The sequence below is a fragment of the Venustampulla echinocandica genome (genome assembly GCF_003357145.1).
Source record: "Venustampulla echinocandica strain BP 5553 chromosome Unknown scaffold_6, whole genome shotgun sequence".
In the NCBI taxonomy this organism is placed as follows: Eukaryota; Fungi; Ascomycota; class Leotiomycetes; order Helotiales; family Pleuroascaceae; genus Venustampulla; species Venustampulla echinocandica.
The window spans coordinates 1,046,369-1,065,444 of NW_022474211.1; the positions used below are offsets into that span (position 1 = coordinate 1,046,369).

A 19,076-nucleotide genomic window follows, 5' to 3' on the forward strand; every position below is an offset into this window, starting at 1 on the left:
GTAGGTATCCACGGACTACCTAGGTAGATGCGCCACTTGTGCTCGTGCGCTTCGGAGAGAACGAGAATTAATTCGTGTTTAGCCTCGTTTCCCGACGCAGCCAGCCGCTGTTTGCATGCGTCTACTACACAGCAGCAGTCAGGGAACGGGGGGTGGGGTGGAGTTCGGTATACATACTGTACATAATGCACCTCTATAGAGTCAGTGAGTGGGAGTAATAAGTGATTATTGAGTGACGGAGTGACGGAGCAAGCAACTGAGAGCTTCGGCGCGGCCGCCGTTGCATAGACGGGCTTGTAGGCTTCCGTCCGAACGACGAATAAGAGTCTACCCAGACTTGGTTTGATATTCTGCATCGATGCTGCAAACTGCCATGGCAGCCACATTGAGAGTACACCGCCATTTGCGAATATATGATATGGTTGATTGGCATAGGAAACGAAGTGCTGGAGGATGGGTTGGCGTGGCTTAATACTTGGTACCTAACATACATAGTTGCGGCATGCCGCAGTTGCTACAAACAGAAAGAAAGAACCCAAGAGTCGCGTCCCTAGTAAGGCTGTGTGTGTGCATTTCTAGATGATACCTATTGTACAAACAACCCAGAGGCCATACTCCCCAACACAGCAAACACCACCTTCCTGGTCTAGAGCTTTTGGTATTCAAGCTTGCCCTCCAGCTTTTTCGATTCGGCCACCTTCCGGACCGCCTTGTTGAAATCATCTTGGTTCACGGCATCTCGGTAGTCCTTGATTGCGAAGAGCCCACTGCAGTTAAACATGTTAGCACGAGGGAAAAGGTCCTAAAAGGTGCTCGCGGGTAACTTACGCCTCAGTAACCACGTTTCTTAAATCAGCCCCATTAAGTCCATCACTCATCTTCACAACCGTCTCGAAATCAATTTCCCCTTCCGTAACAACACCGGCAGCATGGATCTTCATGATCTCTAACCGGCCGACTTCGTTTGGTAAGGGGATCTCGATCTTCCGGTCAAGACGCCCAGCTCGCAGAAGCGCCGGGTCAAGGGTGTCCGGTCGATTCGTTGCCATGATGATTTTCGTCTTTCCCAGGTAATCGAAACCATCCAGCTGGTTAAGCAGCTCCATCAACGTCCGTTGGATCTCGCGATCGGCTGAGGTACCTTCTGAAAACCTTCGGCCTCCGATAGCATCAATCTCATCCATGAAGATGATGCACGGCTCGTGCTCCTTGGCATACCCGAACATCTCTCTAATTAGACGTGCCGATTCTCCGATATATTTGTCGACAATAGCAGATGATACGACTAGAAACCGTCAGCAAAGCCAAATCGAGAACAGCATAGGCCAAAGTACCTTTTAAGAAATTAGTCTCTAGGCCACTGGCAACCGCTCTCGCCAGTAAAGTCTTCCCCGTCCCGGGGGGACCGTATAATAGAACACCCTTCGGGGGCTTTATCCCTACTCGCAAGAAGAGTTCGGGGTTCTTCAGCGGTAGCTCGATAACCTCTCGCAATTCTCTGATCTGCTCATTCAGCCCTCCAATGCCACCAAAACTGACCTGGCCGGGGTCTTCTAGCGACATGTTGTAGACAAGGGGGTCGACTTCTCGAGGTAACATCCGCATTATTGTGAGGGTGGTCATGTCGAGAGCAACCCGGGTTCCTTGCTTCAGCGCCACCTTGTCCACCTTGGATCTGCACCCGACGACATATCGAGGGCCGGATGAAGCTTTGACGATGACTAGCAGATGCGGTGTAAGCTCAGGGAGGTTTGGTGCTCTGGACAGCTACTTACATCTCTCATCATCAAGTTGTTTTAGAACCTCCCCAATGATCTGCCCAACGCTCTGTAACGCCTTGATATTGTCCTCCGTTTGGTCGAAATCCTTCTGCAGGCCCTTGATATCCTGCCGTAAGTTCTTCAGCTTTGCCTCCCATTCTCTCGATTCTAGCAGCTTCGTCTTGAACGATGAGAGCGCTTGGGCACGCTCCTCGTCGGCCATGTCTGAGTTGGGAGGTGGATGGGAGGGGCGAGGTTATTAAATATAGGAGAGGCGGAATCGGCTGGGAGTTATTTGGGGTGGATGGGTGCTGTTGTTGAAGGATACGGGGGATTTTGTTGATGGTGGTGATGGATGGCCTTCGAGAACGCGAAGCTCTAGCTGCCTGAGCAGGGCCACGGTCTGATATGATCCTGAGGCATCAATGTCAAAAGTTACGTCATCACGTGGTTCTCGGTGCTGACCATCACGTGATGAGCTACATTGTACATTCAATTCTCTCCCACTGAATTCTCCCTGTTAATAGTGGTTTGGGAACCAGAGAAAAACTTGCTGATATTGGAATGTTTATTAGAGTAAATATCTTTGGCTGCATCCCATAGCGCTCCTATGTCGCTCTACGACGGGCGTTGGTTCGCCCTATCGTGCACTATTGACTGGCGTCGGGCCGTTAATAATGCTCCTTGAAAATTTGCAACCTTGATAAGAAGTCAAAGCCAGAGTCATATGAAAGCTACCTATGTGCAATACGCCGTACGAACTCTTGGCTATTTTGAAAAATTGATTACATGCCTTAGTATGATTAGTAAGGGATTTACGCAGGATGGCGAGTAATAGGTACAGTAGCCTTCTGTGAAATCTAATGACGCATACTATGCCAATTCTCCCAACAAAGATGGGAGCATCCATACCTATCGTACTCACTCCGAGACTGTAGTACTTCCCCGTTTGCCCAAACCACTAATATCTGGGGGTGCAAACCACCCGAATTACCCCCAAGTCCTGTGATACTGTAACTACCCGTTCACCCTCATCCTCACCGTGTTGATAGAGCACAGCATCCGGCCACATGCCGTCAGCCTTGTGAAGCAATAGGTCACTCAATCACTCAATCACTCAATCACTTCCTTATTAATTATTCCGTCCTCCTCCGGCCGCCGATGTCAGGCGAGTTGGGCAGGGATGGACCAGCGCCGTCCAGCCCACCACAGCTGTCACTGCGGGCTCTGCAGTGCTCATCCTCTCAACGAACGGGCAGAAAAGCACCCCTCCAATATATTACCCCTCCAGCCCTCCAGCCCTTCCCGCGCACACCTTTTCTTACCACACCACACCACAACACAACACAAACCACCACACAACTCCATCTCCATCGTACGTACAATCCTCTTCTATCCCAACCCTGATTGATCTCTCAAGACCAATTGGAGAGACTGCTTTTACTGCGTCCCGCTTTGTATCCATCCCAAACGGCCAAACGGCCAAGCTGCATCTCCGGGTCTCGTCACTCACCCCACTATTTTCTTCATCAACACCGTATTCCCCTCCTCCCCTATTAACTGAGTCCCTGACACCCAATTTTCCCCAGACCCTCAACCCATTCAAGGATACAAATACAAATTGTACGCGCGAGCTTGAACCTGTGTCATCAGCTGATCGTTGCTAACGAAACAATTGATCTAGAAAACACACCATGGCGATCACCAAGATCCACGCTCGTTCGGTCTACGATTCTCGGGGAAACCCTACCGTCGAGGTCGATGTTGTCACCGAGACTGGTCTCCACCGCGCCATCGTCCCCTCCGGCGCTTCCACCGGTTCGTATATCTGCTGCCAGGTTTTATTAGGGTGAGGCTGATTCGAGCTACACTATAGGCCAGCACGAGGCTGTTGAGCTCCGCGACGGAGACAAGAGCAAGTGGGCTGGAAAGGGTGTCCTCAAGGCTGTTGCCAACGTCAACGATATCATCGGCCCTGCTCTCATCAAGGAGAACATCGATGTTAAGGACCAGCCAAAGGTCGACAACTTCCTGATCAAGCTTGATGGAACCCCAAACAAGGGCAAGTTGGGGGCCAACGCCATCCTTGGCGTCAGTCTGGCTGTTGCCAAGGCTGCCGCTGCTGAGAAGGTAAGCTCTCCGTAACTATTCCAACTTGTGGTATTAATTTATCATAGCAAATCCCTCTCTTCGCTCACATCTCCGACCTTGCCGGCACCAAGAAGCCATATGTTCTCCCCGTTCCTTTCATGAACGTTCTCAACGGAGGGTAGGTCATAAGATGAGATACAGATAAGAGAGCCATGGCTGACTAAATGCAGATCCCACGCTGGTGGACGCCTGGCCTTCCAGGAGTTCATGATTGTGCCATCGTGAGTTAAATTTCCCTCGGGTAAAAGAAGCTCCTACTGACATGTGCTCCTTAGTGCTGCACCAACCTTCTCTGAGGCATTGCGCCACGGTGCCGAGGTCTACCAGAAGCTGAAGACACTCGCTAAGAAGAAGTATGGACAATCTGCGGGTAACGTTGGTGACGAGGGTGGAGTTGCTCCGGATATCCAGACCGCTGAGGAGGCTCTTGAGCTCATCACCGAGGCTATTGAGGCGGCTGGATATACCGGCAAGATGAACATTGCCATGGATGTCGCTTCCAGCGAATTCTACAAGGAGGATGCTAAGAAGTACGACTTGGACTTCAAGAACCCAGACAGTGACCCAACCAAATGGATCACCTACGAGCAGCTCGCCGAACAGTACCAGACCCTTGCCAAGAAGTACCCAATCGTCAGCATTGAGGACCCATTTGCTGAGGATGACTGGGAGGCGTGGAGCTACTTCTACAAGACCTCCGACTTCCAGATTGTCGGTGATGACTTGACTGTCACCAACCCCATCCGCATCAAGAAGGCTATTGAGCTCAAGTCCTGCAACGCTCTCCTGCTCAAGGTCAACCAGATCGGTACACTTACCGAGTCTATCCAAGCTGCAAAGGACTCCTATGCTGCTGGCTGGGGTGTCATGGTTTCCCACCGCTCCGGCGAGACTGAGGATGTTACCATTGCTGACATTGTCGTCGGTATCAGAGCTGGACAAATCAAGACTGGTGCACCCGCTCGATCTGAGCGTCTGGCCAAGTTGAACCAGATTCTGAGAATAGAGGAGGAGCTCGGCGACAAGGCTATCTATGCCGGCGAGAAATTCAGAACTGCCGTCAACTTGTAAATCAAGGTGGGACGTATGGGATGCGGCGAACGGTTATGTAGGGATGGTATATGGCTCATCGCTTAATGCGAATGCGAAATGGGAGAGAAAAGTTGCATCTTCTGCTTGCAATAAAAATATATGATTTGCTGTTCAAAGACGCCCTGAAGTCACCGTGCAGTGATATATGACTGTACAGAGTATCGTGACAAGAAAGGAACAAACCAGGCACCGAGGTCGAATTGAACCGTGCCCAATCACTGTGGCGAGCCTGAAAAATGTTGGATGTTTTCCAACCTGGTTAATAAGGCATAAATGCGTTTTCGGTGGCAGCCCGAACAAAAAACCCCTCGGGGCTTTGTCCTCCCACCACAATCCCACAAACGAGTCCGGTTTTACTCCTTCATCACCCAATTTCTCGACCAAACTTCCCTCGACGAGCCCAGCTTGCCTTCAGATAGATATCTACATCAATTCCCGATCCATCCATCGAATTTTATCGTCGCCACAATGGCTGAAAAGTGGGGTAAGTTGTCGCAAATCCCAAATCCCGATACCCTTCGCGCAACGTAATTCATTTCCCGAGTCTTGTCACATTTATCCTGAGCATCAAGAGTATTTCACAACGACAGTGTGTGCGGCTCGGTCCTAGGATCGGCCGTGCAGGAGACTATGCACAATGATGAATTTCTATGGGCTACATTTTGCTGACCGCTACTCAACCGAGCAGATGAAGAAGACGACAGCAGCACGCCTCCGTCCTCACCCCCGGCAGCTGCTACCATTCCGAGACGTAGCAAATTTGACGACGAGGAGGCCGAGGACAGCGACGTATGTTTTCTTCCAACACCCCGGTTTCTTGCACCAAGTCGCTAACACCGAATAGGTTCTAGACAGTTGGTCTGCCGCAGAGGATTCGGAAGTCGAGCGCGAGAAGGCCAAGGTTGTTGCAGAACGAAAGGCCAAGGCTGAGGCTGAGGAGAAGGCAAACAAGAAATCCAAGGCTCAACGCCTCGCAGAGAAGCAAGCCGAGCGCGCCCGCAGACTGGCAGAGGAGAGCGACGAGAGCAGCGAAGAGGATGAGAAGACTCGAAGAGAGCGTCTGCGAAGGACGGAGCAGGATTCTGATCTGAAGCACGCTGAGGATCTGTTTGGCAATATTGGCATCAGCAACAACCGGAAAGTGACTACCGCAGCGAACGCTGTCGTAATCGACGCCAAGGACCCCGCTGCTACCGTCGACCTTACTGCCCTCCCCCTTTTCGACCCAAAGACAAAGCTCCAGTTCGAGAAGATGCGCGATACCCTCGTTCCCCTCATCGGAGGCAACAACAAGAAGGCACATTATACACTCTTCCTGCAAGACTTTGCAAAGCAGTTGGCCAAGGACCTTCCTAGCGACCAGATCAAGAAAATTGCTAGCACTTTGACTGCCCTGGGTAATGAGAAGATGAAGGAGGAGAAGCTCGCCGAGAAAGGAGGCAAGAAGAGCAAGGCTCAGAAGACAAAGGCTACCTTGGTTGCCACTAGGAACGTCGCTACTGGAGCCGACACAAATGCGTATGATGATGATTATGGAGAGTAAGTTTATCCCCATCTCATATGGATATACGAGAGCACACATGCTAACTCATATCAGTGACGATTTTATGTGAGGCGGTCCGTTCAACAACAGTGTCGTACTTGCTTCTTTCCAGAACAACCTCCACCAGCAACACGAAACGCCCTCTGGGCCATCACGACATCATGTCACATCAAAAAGTCGGAACACCACCTCTGTTCACGGCCAACTCTGTGCATCCCAACAGGACATTCAGATATGGTACAGACACCCTTACCATCTCTGACCTGACGGCGGATATCGGAGGAACAAAAACGTGGCAGAAACCGGGGGAGAACGGGGAGTCTGTTTTTTGTCGTTAGACAACAGCATGCAGATACCTATAGAATGCGTGCTTTTGCCTTTGCTCTGCATGGTTTTTTGCTTTATGCTTTGGTTCGGAGACGTAGAGGCAAAGCTGGAGAATGATGATAGCTTGACGATGGATATGATATGAAAAATGCACTCGATATCACGTTTTAACAACTTCTCTCTCTCCTAATCTCGAGTGTCTAAGCTGGCAGGTAGGTAGGTGACGGTTCTCCTATGGCCCGTAGCTCCAAGCACATCATCTTCAAGCAACCATCTCCCTACTACGATGCCTACTTCAAGCTTTATGTTCTACGGAGTAGTAAATATAACCCGACCCCTATCACTTCTCGCCTACCACAGGTACCTGTATCAACACCTACCAACTCCCGAGCCATCAAGTCCTCTCAATCCCTCAATCCCATCCTCTAGCCTAGCCACTCAAATAACCTCCCTACAAACTTCCATCCCTCCGTCTATCTATCCAGTTTTCCCACCTATCTGCCCGAACGCGTCATCTTCAGGCTAAACAGCCCTCTGAAGAAAAAATTCCTGCTTCCAGAACACATATCCCTATCCCATTCCATCATTCATTCATTGTTTCATTCGTCAGCTGCTAGCAAAAACTGGAAAATGTTTTGCCTCGGGCTTTTGTTTGTGCGAGATAATTTGGGTAATGCGTTTGGGGAGGGAGCTGTTGCTTGGCTGCGTTGGGGGAGCTGGCTGCTTTAACGGCTTTGTGGGATGGGTGTGTAGGTATATAGGTATGGTTATAGATGGGTTGGGGGTTTTGCTGGGACGGGTGGTGGGTTATGTGTGTATGTGTTTTGTCATGGGAGGGGGAGAGGGAGGGCGAGGGAGGATGAAGGGGGGATGTGTGAGGGGGTTGTATTTTTTGGTACCTAACTTAAACTATGCATTCCACTGCTTTTAGACCTGTCGGCTTTGGAGCTTGGTTCATGAGAGGAGGCTCATAAGGATTTGGCCGCAGCTGGGAATTGGGTTTTGTGGAGTAAGGGGAGGTGGTGATTGCCCGAGTCTCAGTGTTACGGACGTAGTCTTCTAACTAATAGCTCATGTTTGTTGCTTGGTATTAACTCTGTAGGTCTAGGTTGTTAATGCAGTAAGGCGTTACTTATTTAATGTTAGGTTTAAAGGGAGTAATATTTGAAAATTTGATAATGAGGTAGTCCCGTTTACATTATTATAATCGCTTATTGGAAAAGGGGGAAAGTGGAGAAGACCGAATCAACTCAAGAAGTAGCCAAGCTAGCATATCCCTTGATGATAGGACTATAATATCTAGGATTTAGCAACGGAGAAGAGTAATCTTTTCATATAGATCATAGGGCTCTTACGTGTTTTCCTGGACCTTGTATTTATGCGAATGGTTTTGACCTTTTAAACTCGCTACAAAGTGCACAGTCCCAAAGCCATATAACATAGCCTCCTCGTACTGTATATGTAGGTATATTGCTAATTCTAGTCATGTCTGTAGTCTATATACTTCGGCCACCTATATACAATCATACCGATTAGATCTTGCTCGCGCCCGTCGTACGCTCAGCAGCATTCCGTTCCGCAGAGACAGCCAGAGCAACATGATGACTCAAAGCTACAATATCCCCAGTCTCATCCAAGATAACAACCTCCAGATCCATCCTGCCATTCTTAACCTGCTTAGTCTCGACTCTAACAAAAAGCCACTCTGCGCCCCCCTCCGGAAGCAGCTTCTTAATATCAAGATTCAACAGCACCGTCGGATACCACATCGGCACTCTCTTCGCCACGTCCTGCTGGGTGGCTGAAAGTGTTTCTACGGGCGTAATCCACATATCACACACGAAACCTAGGCTTTCATTCGTCCATTTCTCGCCGCCCTTTAACGTAACCCACTGATCAGAATTCCTTCTAATCGGCTCAACCTGGCGTGGGAGATAGAACTCCATCCTCTGCGTGGCTTTGCGGAAAGGCGCGAACGGCATCTCGGGCAGGTGAAACCAGTTCTTATCTTGGTCCCGAAGTAGCAGGTCGAAGGAAACTGGTAATGGGGCGGGATTGAGACTCCAGGAGGTGGGCAATGATACACCCGTTTCGGTGTGCATGTTGGAGTTGGTGATGTAGCCGACGATTTCTTCTCGTCCTGCTTGCGTGAGCGTGACATGGATGACTGAGGCTTGACGGCCGAGTTTAATGTCACGGACGGTGAAGAGAGCTGGTCCTGCCTGCGTCCGTCGGAGGAAATCTAGATGAAGCGTAATGGTGTGCGGTTGGTTCTGCGCCGCTAGGGTGGTGTTGAAGTGGGTGGATGCTACCCGTTGGAAGATAGATGTCACATAGCCACCGTGGGGTACTGCATGCATGTTAATATCAGGTTCAATTCAGGAGTACTGGGGGACCGTACCGGTTCCTATACACCAGGCGTCATAAAAATGCGATTCATATGTGTGCGATGACAGTTGTTTTACAGCGGTTCCGTCTTCAAACGACTGTGATTGACCTGGGGACACCATGCTGCCTCGTTTTTATAAAAGATTGAACTTCTCAGACCAATAGTAAATGTCTCGAATGGCGACTGGCTTCAATCCTGATTCTGTAGATGTGAAGTTCCAAGTCAATCTTCCGCGGCGGTGCCTGAGATTTTCGACGGTGAGATTCGGATTAATGGTACCCCGATGGAGGATTCGCGTATATACTGGTTGTACAGAGTGTGATATTATCTTGTACAACGTGGGGAATGAGTATAAATACAGCCACTGTGTGCTTCTCTAGTGTTGAACTGCAGTCTCGGTATAGAACGACGATACCCGGAACGATGAAACCTAGAAGCTTCCGAGCCGAGGTTCAGATTTGTACCTGTTTAGTGATACGGAATGGTATCCGTGCCCTTTTAAGCTGTCGAACCATACCAAACCTATAGTGATAAAAAATAATTGTGATTACTGATGCGACCTTGTGATGCCCAATTTCATCGATTTTGGACTTATTTTGGTATGCATATGGATGTTCTTGATATTCGTGGTTGGATTTTGGTTAGAAAGGGTTGCCACGGCAAGGACCCTGGCATCTGATAACCCCTTAAAGTCGGTGATTTAATCTTTCAAGCCTTAGTAATAGGGCACCAGTATGGGAACAGGCGCCGCATACTTGGCTCGAACAGATGGTATATAGTACAAGGGCCCTTTAAAATTATTCTTACCAAACCGGGTTTCACGTCCTCTGTACCTTCACTAGCAAGTTTACGGCACAACTAAATACTAGGGCGCAACCGGAGTACCTAACATTTTATACGGTTTAACTGTACTGTCCATTTAATCTGAGTAATATACAAGGTGCTGAACGCTATCCTCATCTGTGGGATTGTAATTGCGGACGTGGAATAAGAAGGTTATAAAAACCAACCAAGGGGATGGGAAATAACGAGGGAATTGGGAATAAAGGAAGAGAGAAACAAGAGGACTAGAAATAACAACGGGATCAAAAATGAAAACAAGTTGAGCAGTGACAATGGGATTGAAAATGACAAGCGGGGGAGAAATAATAAATCAAAGAACGGAAAGACAGCACAATCCTTAAACTCGGTCTTCTTACCAGATCTGAACTGAGTGCAGCCACCGGCAGGTACCCCACGGGCATGAGCGGTCACCGCGATCTCACGGCCACGACGTCTCCTGACCTGATTGGCTATAGGATGGGCTGTGAAGGATGATCCGACTGGGCGATCAGCATTTCCAGGTGAGCGAGCAGAGTGGAGCAATTGGCCTGTGTTAAAGGTATGGCGGAAGGTGAGAAGTAGGTCGGTTTAATTAGCGGATGCAAAGGCCACTACCAGCCTGACGACGGGTGGGTATGTAAGTTTGGAAAGGGCCAAGGTTGAAACCTTGGAAGCTGGAGGGCCGGACTTGGGAGCGCGCGACAAGAGCTGTTGCAGATTAGCCTTAGCTAAGGAGCCTTCAAGTTAAGGGATATAGGATTACTATACCTTTTGGTTCTGGGCTGCTCTTGTGGCTTTCAGTAGTTGATCTTGGCTGTTGTTTTGTGTGTCTCGTGGAGAGAGGGCGAGGGCTTGGTGATTTAGATCTAGGGCTGATGTGGGCGGTTGTTCTTTGTCGGCGACAGGACGACTTGAGGATATATTCACTACCTTATATACGAGTGATCCCGGGGGGATCGCGTAACACACTCACCGTATAGGTATTTTTTAGCTCTATAGAGCTAGGCCCTATAATAAAACGCTTTCGCAACAACACCAACACTCACAAGGCCACATGGGACGTTTAGTTGATTATTCCCCCCAAACTTCGGAGGACTAGAAGAAGCAGCGGTACGGAGTATGGCGAAGAGATTCACAACGCTAAAGTGGTGATCATGATGATATACTGCGTAGATAAAGATGTGTAGCGTTACATTGCGTATAAACAACCATGCGGCGTGGCTGTGGGTGGCTTGCTGGTGTCACGGGGAGTTCGCAGCAATCAAGTTCTGGTGAGATGAGGGTCGAGGGTCTTGTCGTCTATTAATAGCTCTCTATTAATGGCCAGCGCTGCGGAGGATTTGCGGAGGAGCACTAATGCTGTGGCAACAAATGCGCCTTAGAACGGTGTTTCACAAGCTCAAGTATGGGTACTGTGCGTAGGCATAGGCATAGATGGACCGTATAGTACGGGGTATGTGATGCAATTCACAGCCTCGTTGCCAATGGCACAGCGACCGAGTACGTCAGCATTGCGCAATATAAAACCAGGCAACACGAGAGGTCTTCTGAGAAGAGTTGCCTGTCAGTCTTTTGTGACTAGATCTGAGGGGCAACAGTCTGGAGCAGGGCGCACTTGATTATCTCAGGCGTCTTTTGGCTTTGGCTTTGAGCGGGCAGATTCCGGAGATGAAGCCTTTATATAAACATTATATTAGATGCATGTGCGCAAGTATCACCAAACGGCTTTTTGGGTTCTAATCACCCGTCCCTGCAGCAGGTGGCTACGCTCTATGATATACGTAGCACTACTTAGTACGGTGCTTGAGTTCCGCTGTCGTACGTAGCAACGTCGCCCGGCCAAGCGAGCCAACCCTCGTCCAGTACTGGCGCAGTATTGCAGGCATCGCATCGCATCCTATTTCCTTTGCACGCCGGTACTTCATACATCTAGGATCACTCACCGAGCAGCCCTCCCGCGGAAGCATTCTTTCTTTGGATATCCCATCATTCCATCCCAGCATATCCCTAGATGCTATTGAATACTACACCAACAGCGTTTTATCGCACCTCCAGAGCCAGAGGCCCAAGTGCCTATAACCCAGCCCTCCCAGCGCCTCTTGGTGGGGTAAACCGACCTCACGATGGGCAATGTGAGCAGCAGGCCCGACGAGGCGGCGGCGGCGTTGCATCTTAGGGACCAGAACCGATGTCAGTATAGCCTGGCCTGTGACGGGAAGGTTCACCTGTTATTGCAGATAGTAATGCTTTGTCTGATCTAGTGACGATATCCTCCTTGACCGTCACAAACTCTCGACGCCGAACTGTCCTCCACGTCGTCCCAAACGCATTTCCAGCAGCGAGAGTCTCAGTAACTCGCGATCTTGGGGATAGCAGCCCCATCGAATATGTCCAGGTATGCTATATGGCTACGTACCCTGCCGTGTTCGCATATCTATTACAAAGAGCTTGCGATCGCGCCGTCTCAGTCGTCCACAAACTAACAGCTTGCCCCCCACAGGACCCTGATCAGATACCAGGCGCAGCCTCACCAAACTTCCTCCTCAAGCTCCACAATGACGAGGAACTTACATTCAATTTCACATTCATAATTCGGCAAACTCACCAGGCTGCCCAAGGCAACACTAATCAGGAAGCCTCAGTCGGTTCCCTTGATACTATTATAAATGGCCTTACATATGTATCGGCCTCCACGGCGAGAGAAGTCGAGACTCTGGTTACCCGGGAGTTCCATGCCGACCCAAATTTACACAAAAATGCCAATGTACAACTGGTAGGGGATTATTCCACCGGTGGAAGCCAGTCAGTATCATTTGAATGGTCATGGAAATGGAGACCGCCAAAGCCGGCCGAGGACAGAGGTGGCGGCTGGAGAAACAGTTGCAGCGTATGTGACATACAAGAACTATCAGAACTGATTTGCTAACTAGCTACAGTTCGTCGAATATGATCAACGAGCGCATCGATTAAACACACTTGCTAGCTTTTCCTTCTGGGTGTCAAGTAATGTCTCCCTTGGCCAGGCGCTTGATCCCGAAGCTAATTTTCTATATAGACCCCTCGCAATACCTTAGTCAACCTAACTCCCCTTCTCCCCATTTCAGCCTCGTTCCTCCTCCGAAGCTCCGAGCTCCATCGTCGCAGTCTATGGATTCCAGATTGAGTACTGGGGATATGCGCGAATATGACGAGCCTCCGTCCCCGGGCATGCCCCCGATTGACAATACTGCTGGGATTGGCCAGCTGCCGCAAATCGATCCGGTCAAGGTCGATATCTCCTGTCAACGTCCCGGTGAAGATATGAGCGCTACTGAGGACGGCCCGCTGTTTCGAGCTACGATGAAGTCGCTGGAACAAAAGACTGGAAATATGCGGCAACGTATGAAGAAGGTTTTAAAGAGGGCAGAAGCCGCGCATACGGCACAACTCGAGTGTAATGAAGCTATTGCAGGATTCATGGAAGCCCTTCAAGAAGCTTCTTTTTCCAACGCAAACGCAGTCCAACCGGCCCTAGAGCACTACTTTGACAAGATTGCTCGGGAGATATTGCAATATGAAAAGCAGAATAGTGTAAATTTGCAGAAGATTATTATCGACCCTCTTACAAAATTATACAACATCGATATCAAGCAGGCCGAGGCTAAGAAGCGGGATTTTGAAGAAGAAAGCAAGGACTACTATGCCTATGTGTCCCGATACCTAGGCCAGCGAAACGATTCCTTGAAGGAGAAGAAGCGGGCTGAAAGCGACTCGAAATACCAGACCAAGCGCCGAAATTTCGAACTGAAGCGATTTGATTATTCATCTTTCATGCAAGATCTTCACGGTGGTCGCAAAGAGCAGGAAGTGTTGTCACATCTCACCAAATATGCCGATGCGCAGACGAAAAGTTATCTTGCCACCGCAGAAAAGGTCGAGCAGATGTTACCGCAGCTCGATGCGCTGAGCAACGAAGTCCAACAGGCAGATAAGGAATTCCAGTATCAGCGGACTGAACGCGAAGAGAAGCGCCGAAATCTTGAGAAAAGTACCGTCACTTATGTAGAGCCAGAGACAGTGCCAGTTGTTGGGGTCATCCCGCCGACTCCAAACGCCACCACCAGCGCCTCTCATGTTGGTTCCGATTCGGACCTGGGCCGGTCAGATAGCACTGCCTCTACTCTTCGGCAAGTCTCCATAAATGGCGCATCCATGGCACAGGCCGCCAACAGCAGCGCCGCTGAGTTTTCTCGCTCTCCTGGTAGCCTTACCTCAAATATTGGGTCTATCAACAGCCCTGGGACCAACTCGAAGTTTAGAGGGATCCGAGATCTCGAAGAAAAAGACTATTCCCAAATCTCAAATAGCGATAAGAATGGTACTCAGCGGAAAGAAGGACTTCTGTGGGCCCTCAGCCGACCTGGTAGCCATGCGGACCCCAGAGGTTTGAATAAGCAAGCTTGGCATAAGTGAGTCTTGTAAATATCAGCCCCCCGATCAGTTATACTAATTGGATATAGGTTTTGGATCGTTCTTGATGCGGGTAAACTGTCTGAGTATAGTAATTGGAAACAGCGTCTTGATTTACACATGGAACCGATTGATCTTAGGATGGCGTCGGTTCGTGAAGCGCGGAATGCCGAGCGAAGGTTTTGCTTCGAGGTCATTACGCCTCAGTATACCCGGGTTTATCAAGCCACTTCCGAAGACGATATGAATAATTGGATATCTGCGGTGAATAATGCTATCCAGGGCGCAGTGGAAGGTCGAGGCGCTCGAGCCTCGCCCAGTCTGCTGCCGACTCAGCCGCCAGAGAAGAGCTCGATTCGAAGGGATATAGGCTCTATCTTGACTGGCAAGAGCTCTTCTATGAATTATGGCAATCCCCATGCTACCAACCATGGTAATGCAGCTGCAAACAGCGTCTTTCGACGAACTACAGTCGGCGCCAGACCAGCCTATACTCGACAGGGAAGCGCTGGCTTTGATGACAATCCAGACAAGCTGCTACAGCTTCTACGAGATGCGGATCAAGGCAACTGCTGGTGTGCAGACTGTGGATCCGGTATCAAGACAGAATGGGTCTCTATCAACCTTGCCATCGTTCTTTGCATCGAATGCAGTGGCATTCATCGATCCCTCGGTACGCATATAAGCAAAGTTCGCTCGCTCACGCTAGATATCAACTCTTTCACAACCGATATTGTTGACCTCTTACTACTTGTGGGAAATCGGATCTCAAATATGGTATGGGAAGCAAGGTTGGAGCCTGGCATTAAGCCCACACCACAGGCCACCCGCGAGGAGAGGTTGAAATTTATTACTGCGAAGTATGTTGACAGGGCATATGTGGAACCCATCTCGTCCACGCTGTCACGCTATGCTACGGCGGACGAGACGCTGTTAGCTGCGATAAAAAAGAACGAGATCCAGCAAGTTATCTATGCCCTCGCTCTCAAGGCAAATCCAAATGTTACGGACAAGTCACGAGGGACGCATTCTGTATTCTTAGCCCTGGCAGCAGCAGATCCAGCATCGCCCTCCCAGGCAACGACGCCCACCCGACCGGACACGGCGGCTAAGCCTACAGCGTTCCCCATTGCTGAGATGCTTGTTCAAAATGGAGCGGAGATTCCGCGCAGCTTGCCAGCTTTTCCCTTGAGTCGAAGTGCAGCCCTCTATATTGAGCAGAAGAGTGGGCGTGGCGGGTCATCCACCGATACTATTGGTGCATTGCCTACGTTGGGTACATTGGACAAGCAAAAGGAGCGCGAAGCTCGACTCCAGAAACGTGTCAGTGCCGGTGGACGTCTTGCAAAAGTGCCAATCCCCGAGCGGTGATGAAATGAGGGACGATTAATGTGGACGCGATGGACTTGGGGATACCATGGGATCTGGGACATTGCGGGCGTCTGGATTGGATGTCTTTCTCTTCGGTATCTAGGCGCATCGCTGGAGGCTTGTTCGCCTGTCCTGTATGGCCTGTCTGTGTAACATTGGATTGATGAACCAATATCCTGTATGGATGGATTGGAAATGGTTTTACTAAGAACGATTGTTAGTGTCATGATAATATTAATGAATCAAGATGTTCGCGATGGAGCGAGCTTTGTATACTACGCTTGTGACATCCTCCCGTCTACACTACTGTACGAGTACATGCGTAGTCTAAACGAGCTCTTTCTTACCACGGACATACTATATTACATAGGTTCACGGTCGACATAAAATACAATTTAGGATTCTACTGTAATTATTAGATAAGATACATTATGCCCGGAAGTCGGCATCCTCTGATCTTTGGGCACGGGCTTAGGATAGCTTCAAATGGCTGCATGGTGACGTCGACCCGTAAGAACCCTTGGACTTGGGGTACGTAGCAACTCACATAATAATTTATTTGGTCATTCGAATACTCGCCGAACTGTTCGTGCCGCTTTTGTTCCTGTCCAAATTCAGTAACCTTTTTGCCCATCTGTCGGTTTGGAGGACAATCACTCCTGTATATCAAGAAAGAAATCCGTGGTTTACTAGGAAGACGTAGCCAAGCATCAAGTCCCCCATGCCAAGATTTTATATCTTGGCATTACTACCATAGCTTCCCTGTTGACAAGGCCGAGGTGATCTGTTCCCGAGTGCAAATGCTACAAATATCGTCGGTCGATCTTGCTAATACTCGTACTTTCTTGTAGATAAACTTACCGCAATTGAGTCGAGATAGTTGACTTTGCCCTAGCGACTAGTCAGCATAGCTTCTCACGCCGTCGCGCAAACATACAACCCCAACCCAGATACAATGTCCATAAAGGAGGCTCCAGAAGCGCCGAGCGGTGTTAATGGCGATACCTCTGCTCAAAATAAAGATCCCGCGATGCCTTCGGGTGGGGCCAAAGCCAAAGTCGATAAAGCGAAGGAGAAGTTAGACAAGAAACAGCAGAAACTCAAGGAGAAGACAAACCCTGCGGGGGGATACGATGCCACGCCGATTCCGCCAGCTCGCGATGGCTACACGATCAAGTTTACCTTCCACCGCGCAGAAAACCTGCCCATGTCAGACCTAAGCACGCGATCCTCAGATCCCTTCATACGGGCGACATTGACTGCCCCTCTGCAGAAAAGGCACAAGGAAGACCCTAACCTCGTCTTCCGAACACCCACGATACAGAAGAATACAGACCCGGAATGGAATTCACAATGGATTGTGGCGGGGATACCGTCTGCCGGCTTCAAGTTGAAATGTCGATTATATGATGAAGATGCTCAGGATCATGATGATCGATTGGGGAATGTGACAATTGTCGTGGACCACCTTGGTGCGGACTGGCCCGGGTTTCGAGAGGAGAAACATAGCATTAAGAAGCGTATGGGAAGCAAGAGAGCATACCTTGTCCGAGGCTGCGCCGCCATGTTAAGCAATGTGGACATGAGTGGGAGTTTGTGGGTTAGTGCAGAGCTCCTTGGAAAATCGGACCCTCCTCATGGTCGCATGTATACTGTTGGTGAGACGAGGTGGTTTAAACACTATTCACCCATGATTGGGAGGATTGTTGGGATGAAGGCGCCTGATAACAAGGAGGGTGATGGTGCAGAAAACAGGGGGAGCAAGATTGAGAAGCATGAGTAAGTCCCCCTATCGAGCGTTAGGGGATGATATTAACGGAAATAGCTTCCAAGCAAACCAGCTCCAACTACAAGGTCCCGTCCCTGCTGAATTATACCACCGCTTTGTGGAGTTCAAGCCTTTCGTAAAGGGCATGTTCTCAAAAGCCGGTCTCCGAGGGCGAATCTTGAACAAGGCGCTACACCACCAACATGCCCGCATCTACAACTTTGACAGCACGACAGAATATGGCGTCATGCCTCCTTGCTCCAAGGAAGCTGCTCTACAATTCCTCAAAATGGCGCATTACGACGAAGGCGCGCGAATCTTCACCTATGTCTTAACCCTAGACGGGATGTTACGCTTCACAGAAACAGGCAAAGAATTCGGCATCGACCTCCTCTCCAAACACACCATGCATAGCGACGTAAATATCTACATAGCCTGCAGTGGCGAGTTCTTAATTCGGCGCTTAAAGCACCCCGAGAAGCCCGTTGACGACCCAGACCAAGTAACACATCCGGAGGATGACGTCCCCGGCGGCCCACCTCATACCGACCCGCCCAATGATCCCCAAAATTACGAGCTGATAATCGACAATGACAGTGGCACCTATCGACCGAAAGGCGATCTCCTCCCGCTCCTCAAAGAATTTCTTGGCAAGAATTTCCCCGGACTGCACGTGGTGGTCAAAGAATGCACGGATGAAAAATTGATCAAGATGAAGGAAGGCCAGCGTGAGAAGAAAAAGAAGGAGGGCAAGCATATACGGATTATACAGAATTCCGATGATGATCTCAGTAGTAGTGATGAGGAACGGTTGAATGATGAAAATAAGAAGTCTGGCAGGGAGAAGGCGCTCAATGCGTTGGAGAATCCTAAGGGTGCGGCCAAGGAGCTGATGGCGGGACTCAAACACAAGTCAGATAATGCAGAGGCGGCGGGGAATAAGGCTGAGGTGAATGGAGGGGCGAGTACAGCTTAAGTTGTATATCAAGACTGAGCGAGTAGGTGAACGGTAGGTGAACGAGGAGGATTTATTTTGGGTGGGTAGCGAAGGTAATGATCTAATTTCTGTGGTTCATTTGGGATAGGTTGGATACCATGGGGATGTTATGATGAGTCGGATTACTTTTGGGTATAGCATTGGTTATGATACCCTCGATGAATATGTTTGCTCTGGGTTTAATAGCAGCCATTGAATGAAGTAATTATATAGTATAGGAATGCAAATGTCTAATGTCAAATCACCAAATGCAAGCCTAGCAAGTAGAACCTGCACAGAACATAATTCCATATCTTTATGATAAGCAACCTAACATTTTCATGCGGTGTAGTGAGCGGAATCACCATTTGAGTCGTAGCCTCAAATTAGTTTGGCAAATCGATGCACATTTTAGTTTTCTCGCTTCG

General features: G+C 49.4%; 6 protein-coding genes across 6 annotated transcripts; 4 read left to right on the forward strand and 2 right to left on the reverse strand.

The window, feature by feature from the left end:
* Positions 1-646: 646 nt before the first annotated feature.
* On the reverse strand, positions 647-1,983 carry BP5553_07754 (p-loop containing nucleoside triphosphate hydrolase; the record flags this gene model as incomplete). The annotated part of the gene is made up of 4 exons (XM_032016377.1): positions 647-767; positions 829-1,285; positions 1,335-1,721; positions 1,776-1,983. 4 exons carry the CDS (start codon positions 1,981-1,983, stop codon positions 647-649), a joined length of 1,173 nt encoding a protein of 390 aa, XP_031867608.1.
* Positions 1,984-3,454: 1,471 nt separating this feature from the next.
* BP5553_07755 (Enolase) lies at positions 3,455-4,982 on the forward strand (the record flags this gene model as incomplete). The annotated part of the gene is made up of 5 exons (XM_032016378.1): positions 3,455-3,578; positions 3,637-3,890; positions 3,938-4,029; positions 4,082-4,132; positions 4,187-4,982. The coding sequence occupies 5 exons, from the start codon at positions 3,455-3,457 to the stop codon at positions 4,980-4,982; spliced, it is 1,317 nt and encodes a 438-aa protein (XP_031867609.1).
* A 489-nt stretch (positions 4,983-5,471) lies between these two features.
* On the forward strand, positions 5,472-6,616 carry BP5553_07756 (Eukaryotic translation initiation factor 3 subunit J; the record flags this gene model as incomplete). Its single annotated transcript, XM_032016379.1, has 4 exons — positions 5,472-5,487; positions 5,692-5,792; positions 5,848-6,542; positions 6,601-6,616. The coding sequence occupies 4 exons, from the start codon at positions 5,472-5,474 to the stop codon at positions 6,614-6,616; spliced, it is 828 nt and encodes a 275-aa protein (XP_031867610.1).
* Positions 6,617-8,405: 1,789 nt separating this feature from the next.
* BP5553_07757 (Uncharacterized protein) lies at positions 8,406-9,383 on the reverse strand (the record flags this gene model as incomplete). Its single annotated transcript, XM_032016380.1, has 2 exons — positions 8,406-9,223; positions 9,275-9,383. The coding sequence occupies 2 exons, from the start codon at positions 9,381-9,383 to the stop codon at positions 8,406-8,408; spliced, it is 927 nt and encodes a 308-aa protein (XP_031867611.1).
* Positions 9,384-12,207: 2,824 nt separating this feature from the next.
* On the forward strand, positions 12,208-15,904 carry BP5553_07758 (Centaurin beta; the record flags this gene model as incomplete). The annotated part of the gene is made up of 6 exons (XM_032016381.1): positions 12,208-12,274; positions 12,346-12,479; positions 12,585-12,971; positions 13,021-13,087; positions 13,140-14,532; positions 14,584-15,904. The coding sequence occupies 6 exons, from the start codon at positions 12,208-12,210 to the stop codon at positions 15,902-15,904; spliced, it is 3,369 nt and encodes a 1,122-aa protein (XP_031867612.1).
* Positions 15,905-16,859: 955 nt separating this feature from the next.
* Positions 16,860-18,648, forward strand: BP5553_07759 (uncharacterized protein; the record flags this gene model as incomplete). The annotated part of the gene is made up of 2 exons (XM_032016382.1): positions 16,860-17,683; positions 17,730-18,648. 2 exons carry the CDS (start codon positions 16,860-16,862, stop codon positions 18,646-18,648), a joined length of 1,743 nt encoding a protein of 580 aa, XP_031867613.1.
* Positions 18,649-19,076: the final 428 nt, after the last annotated feature.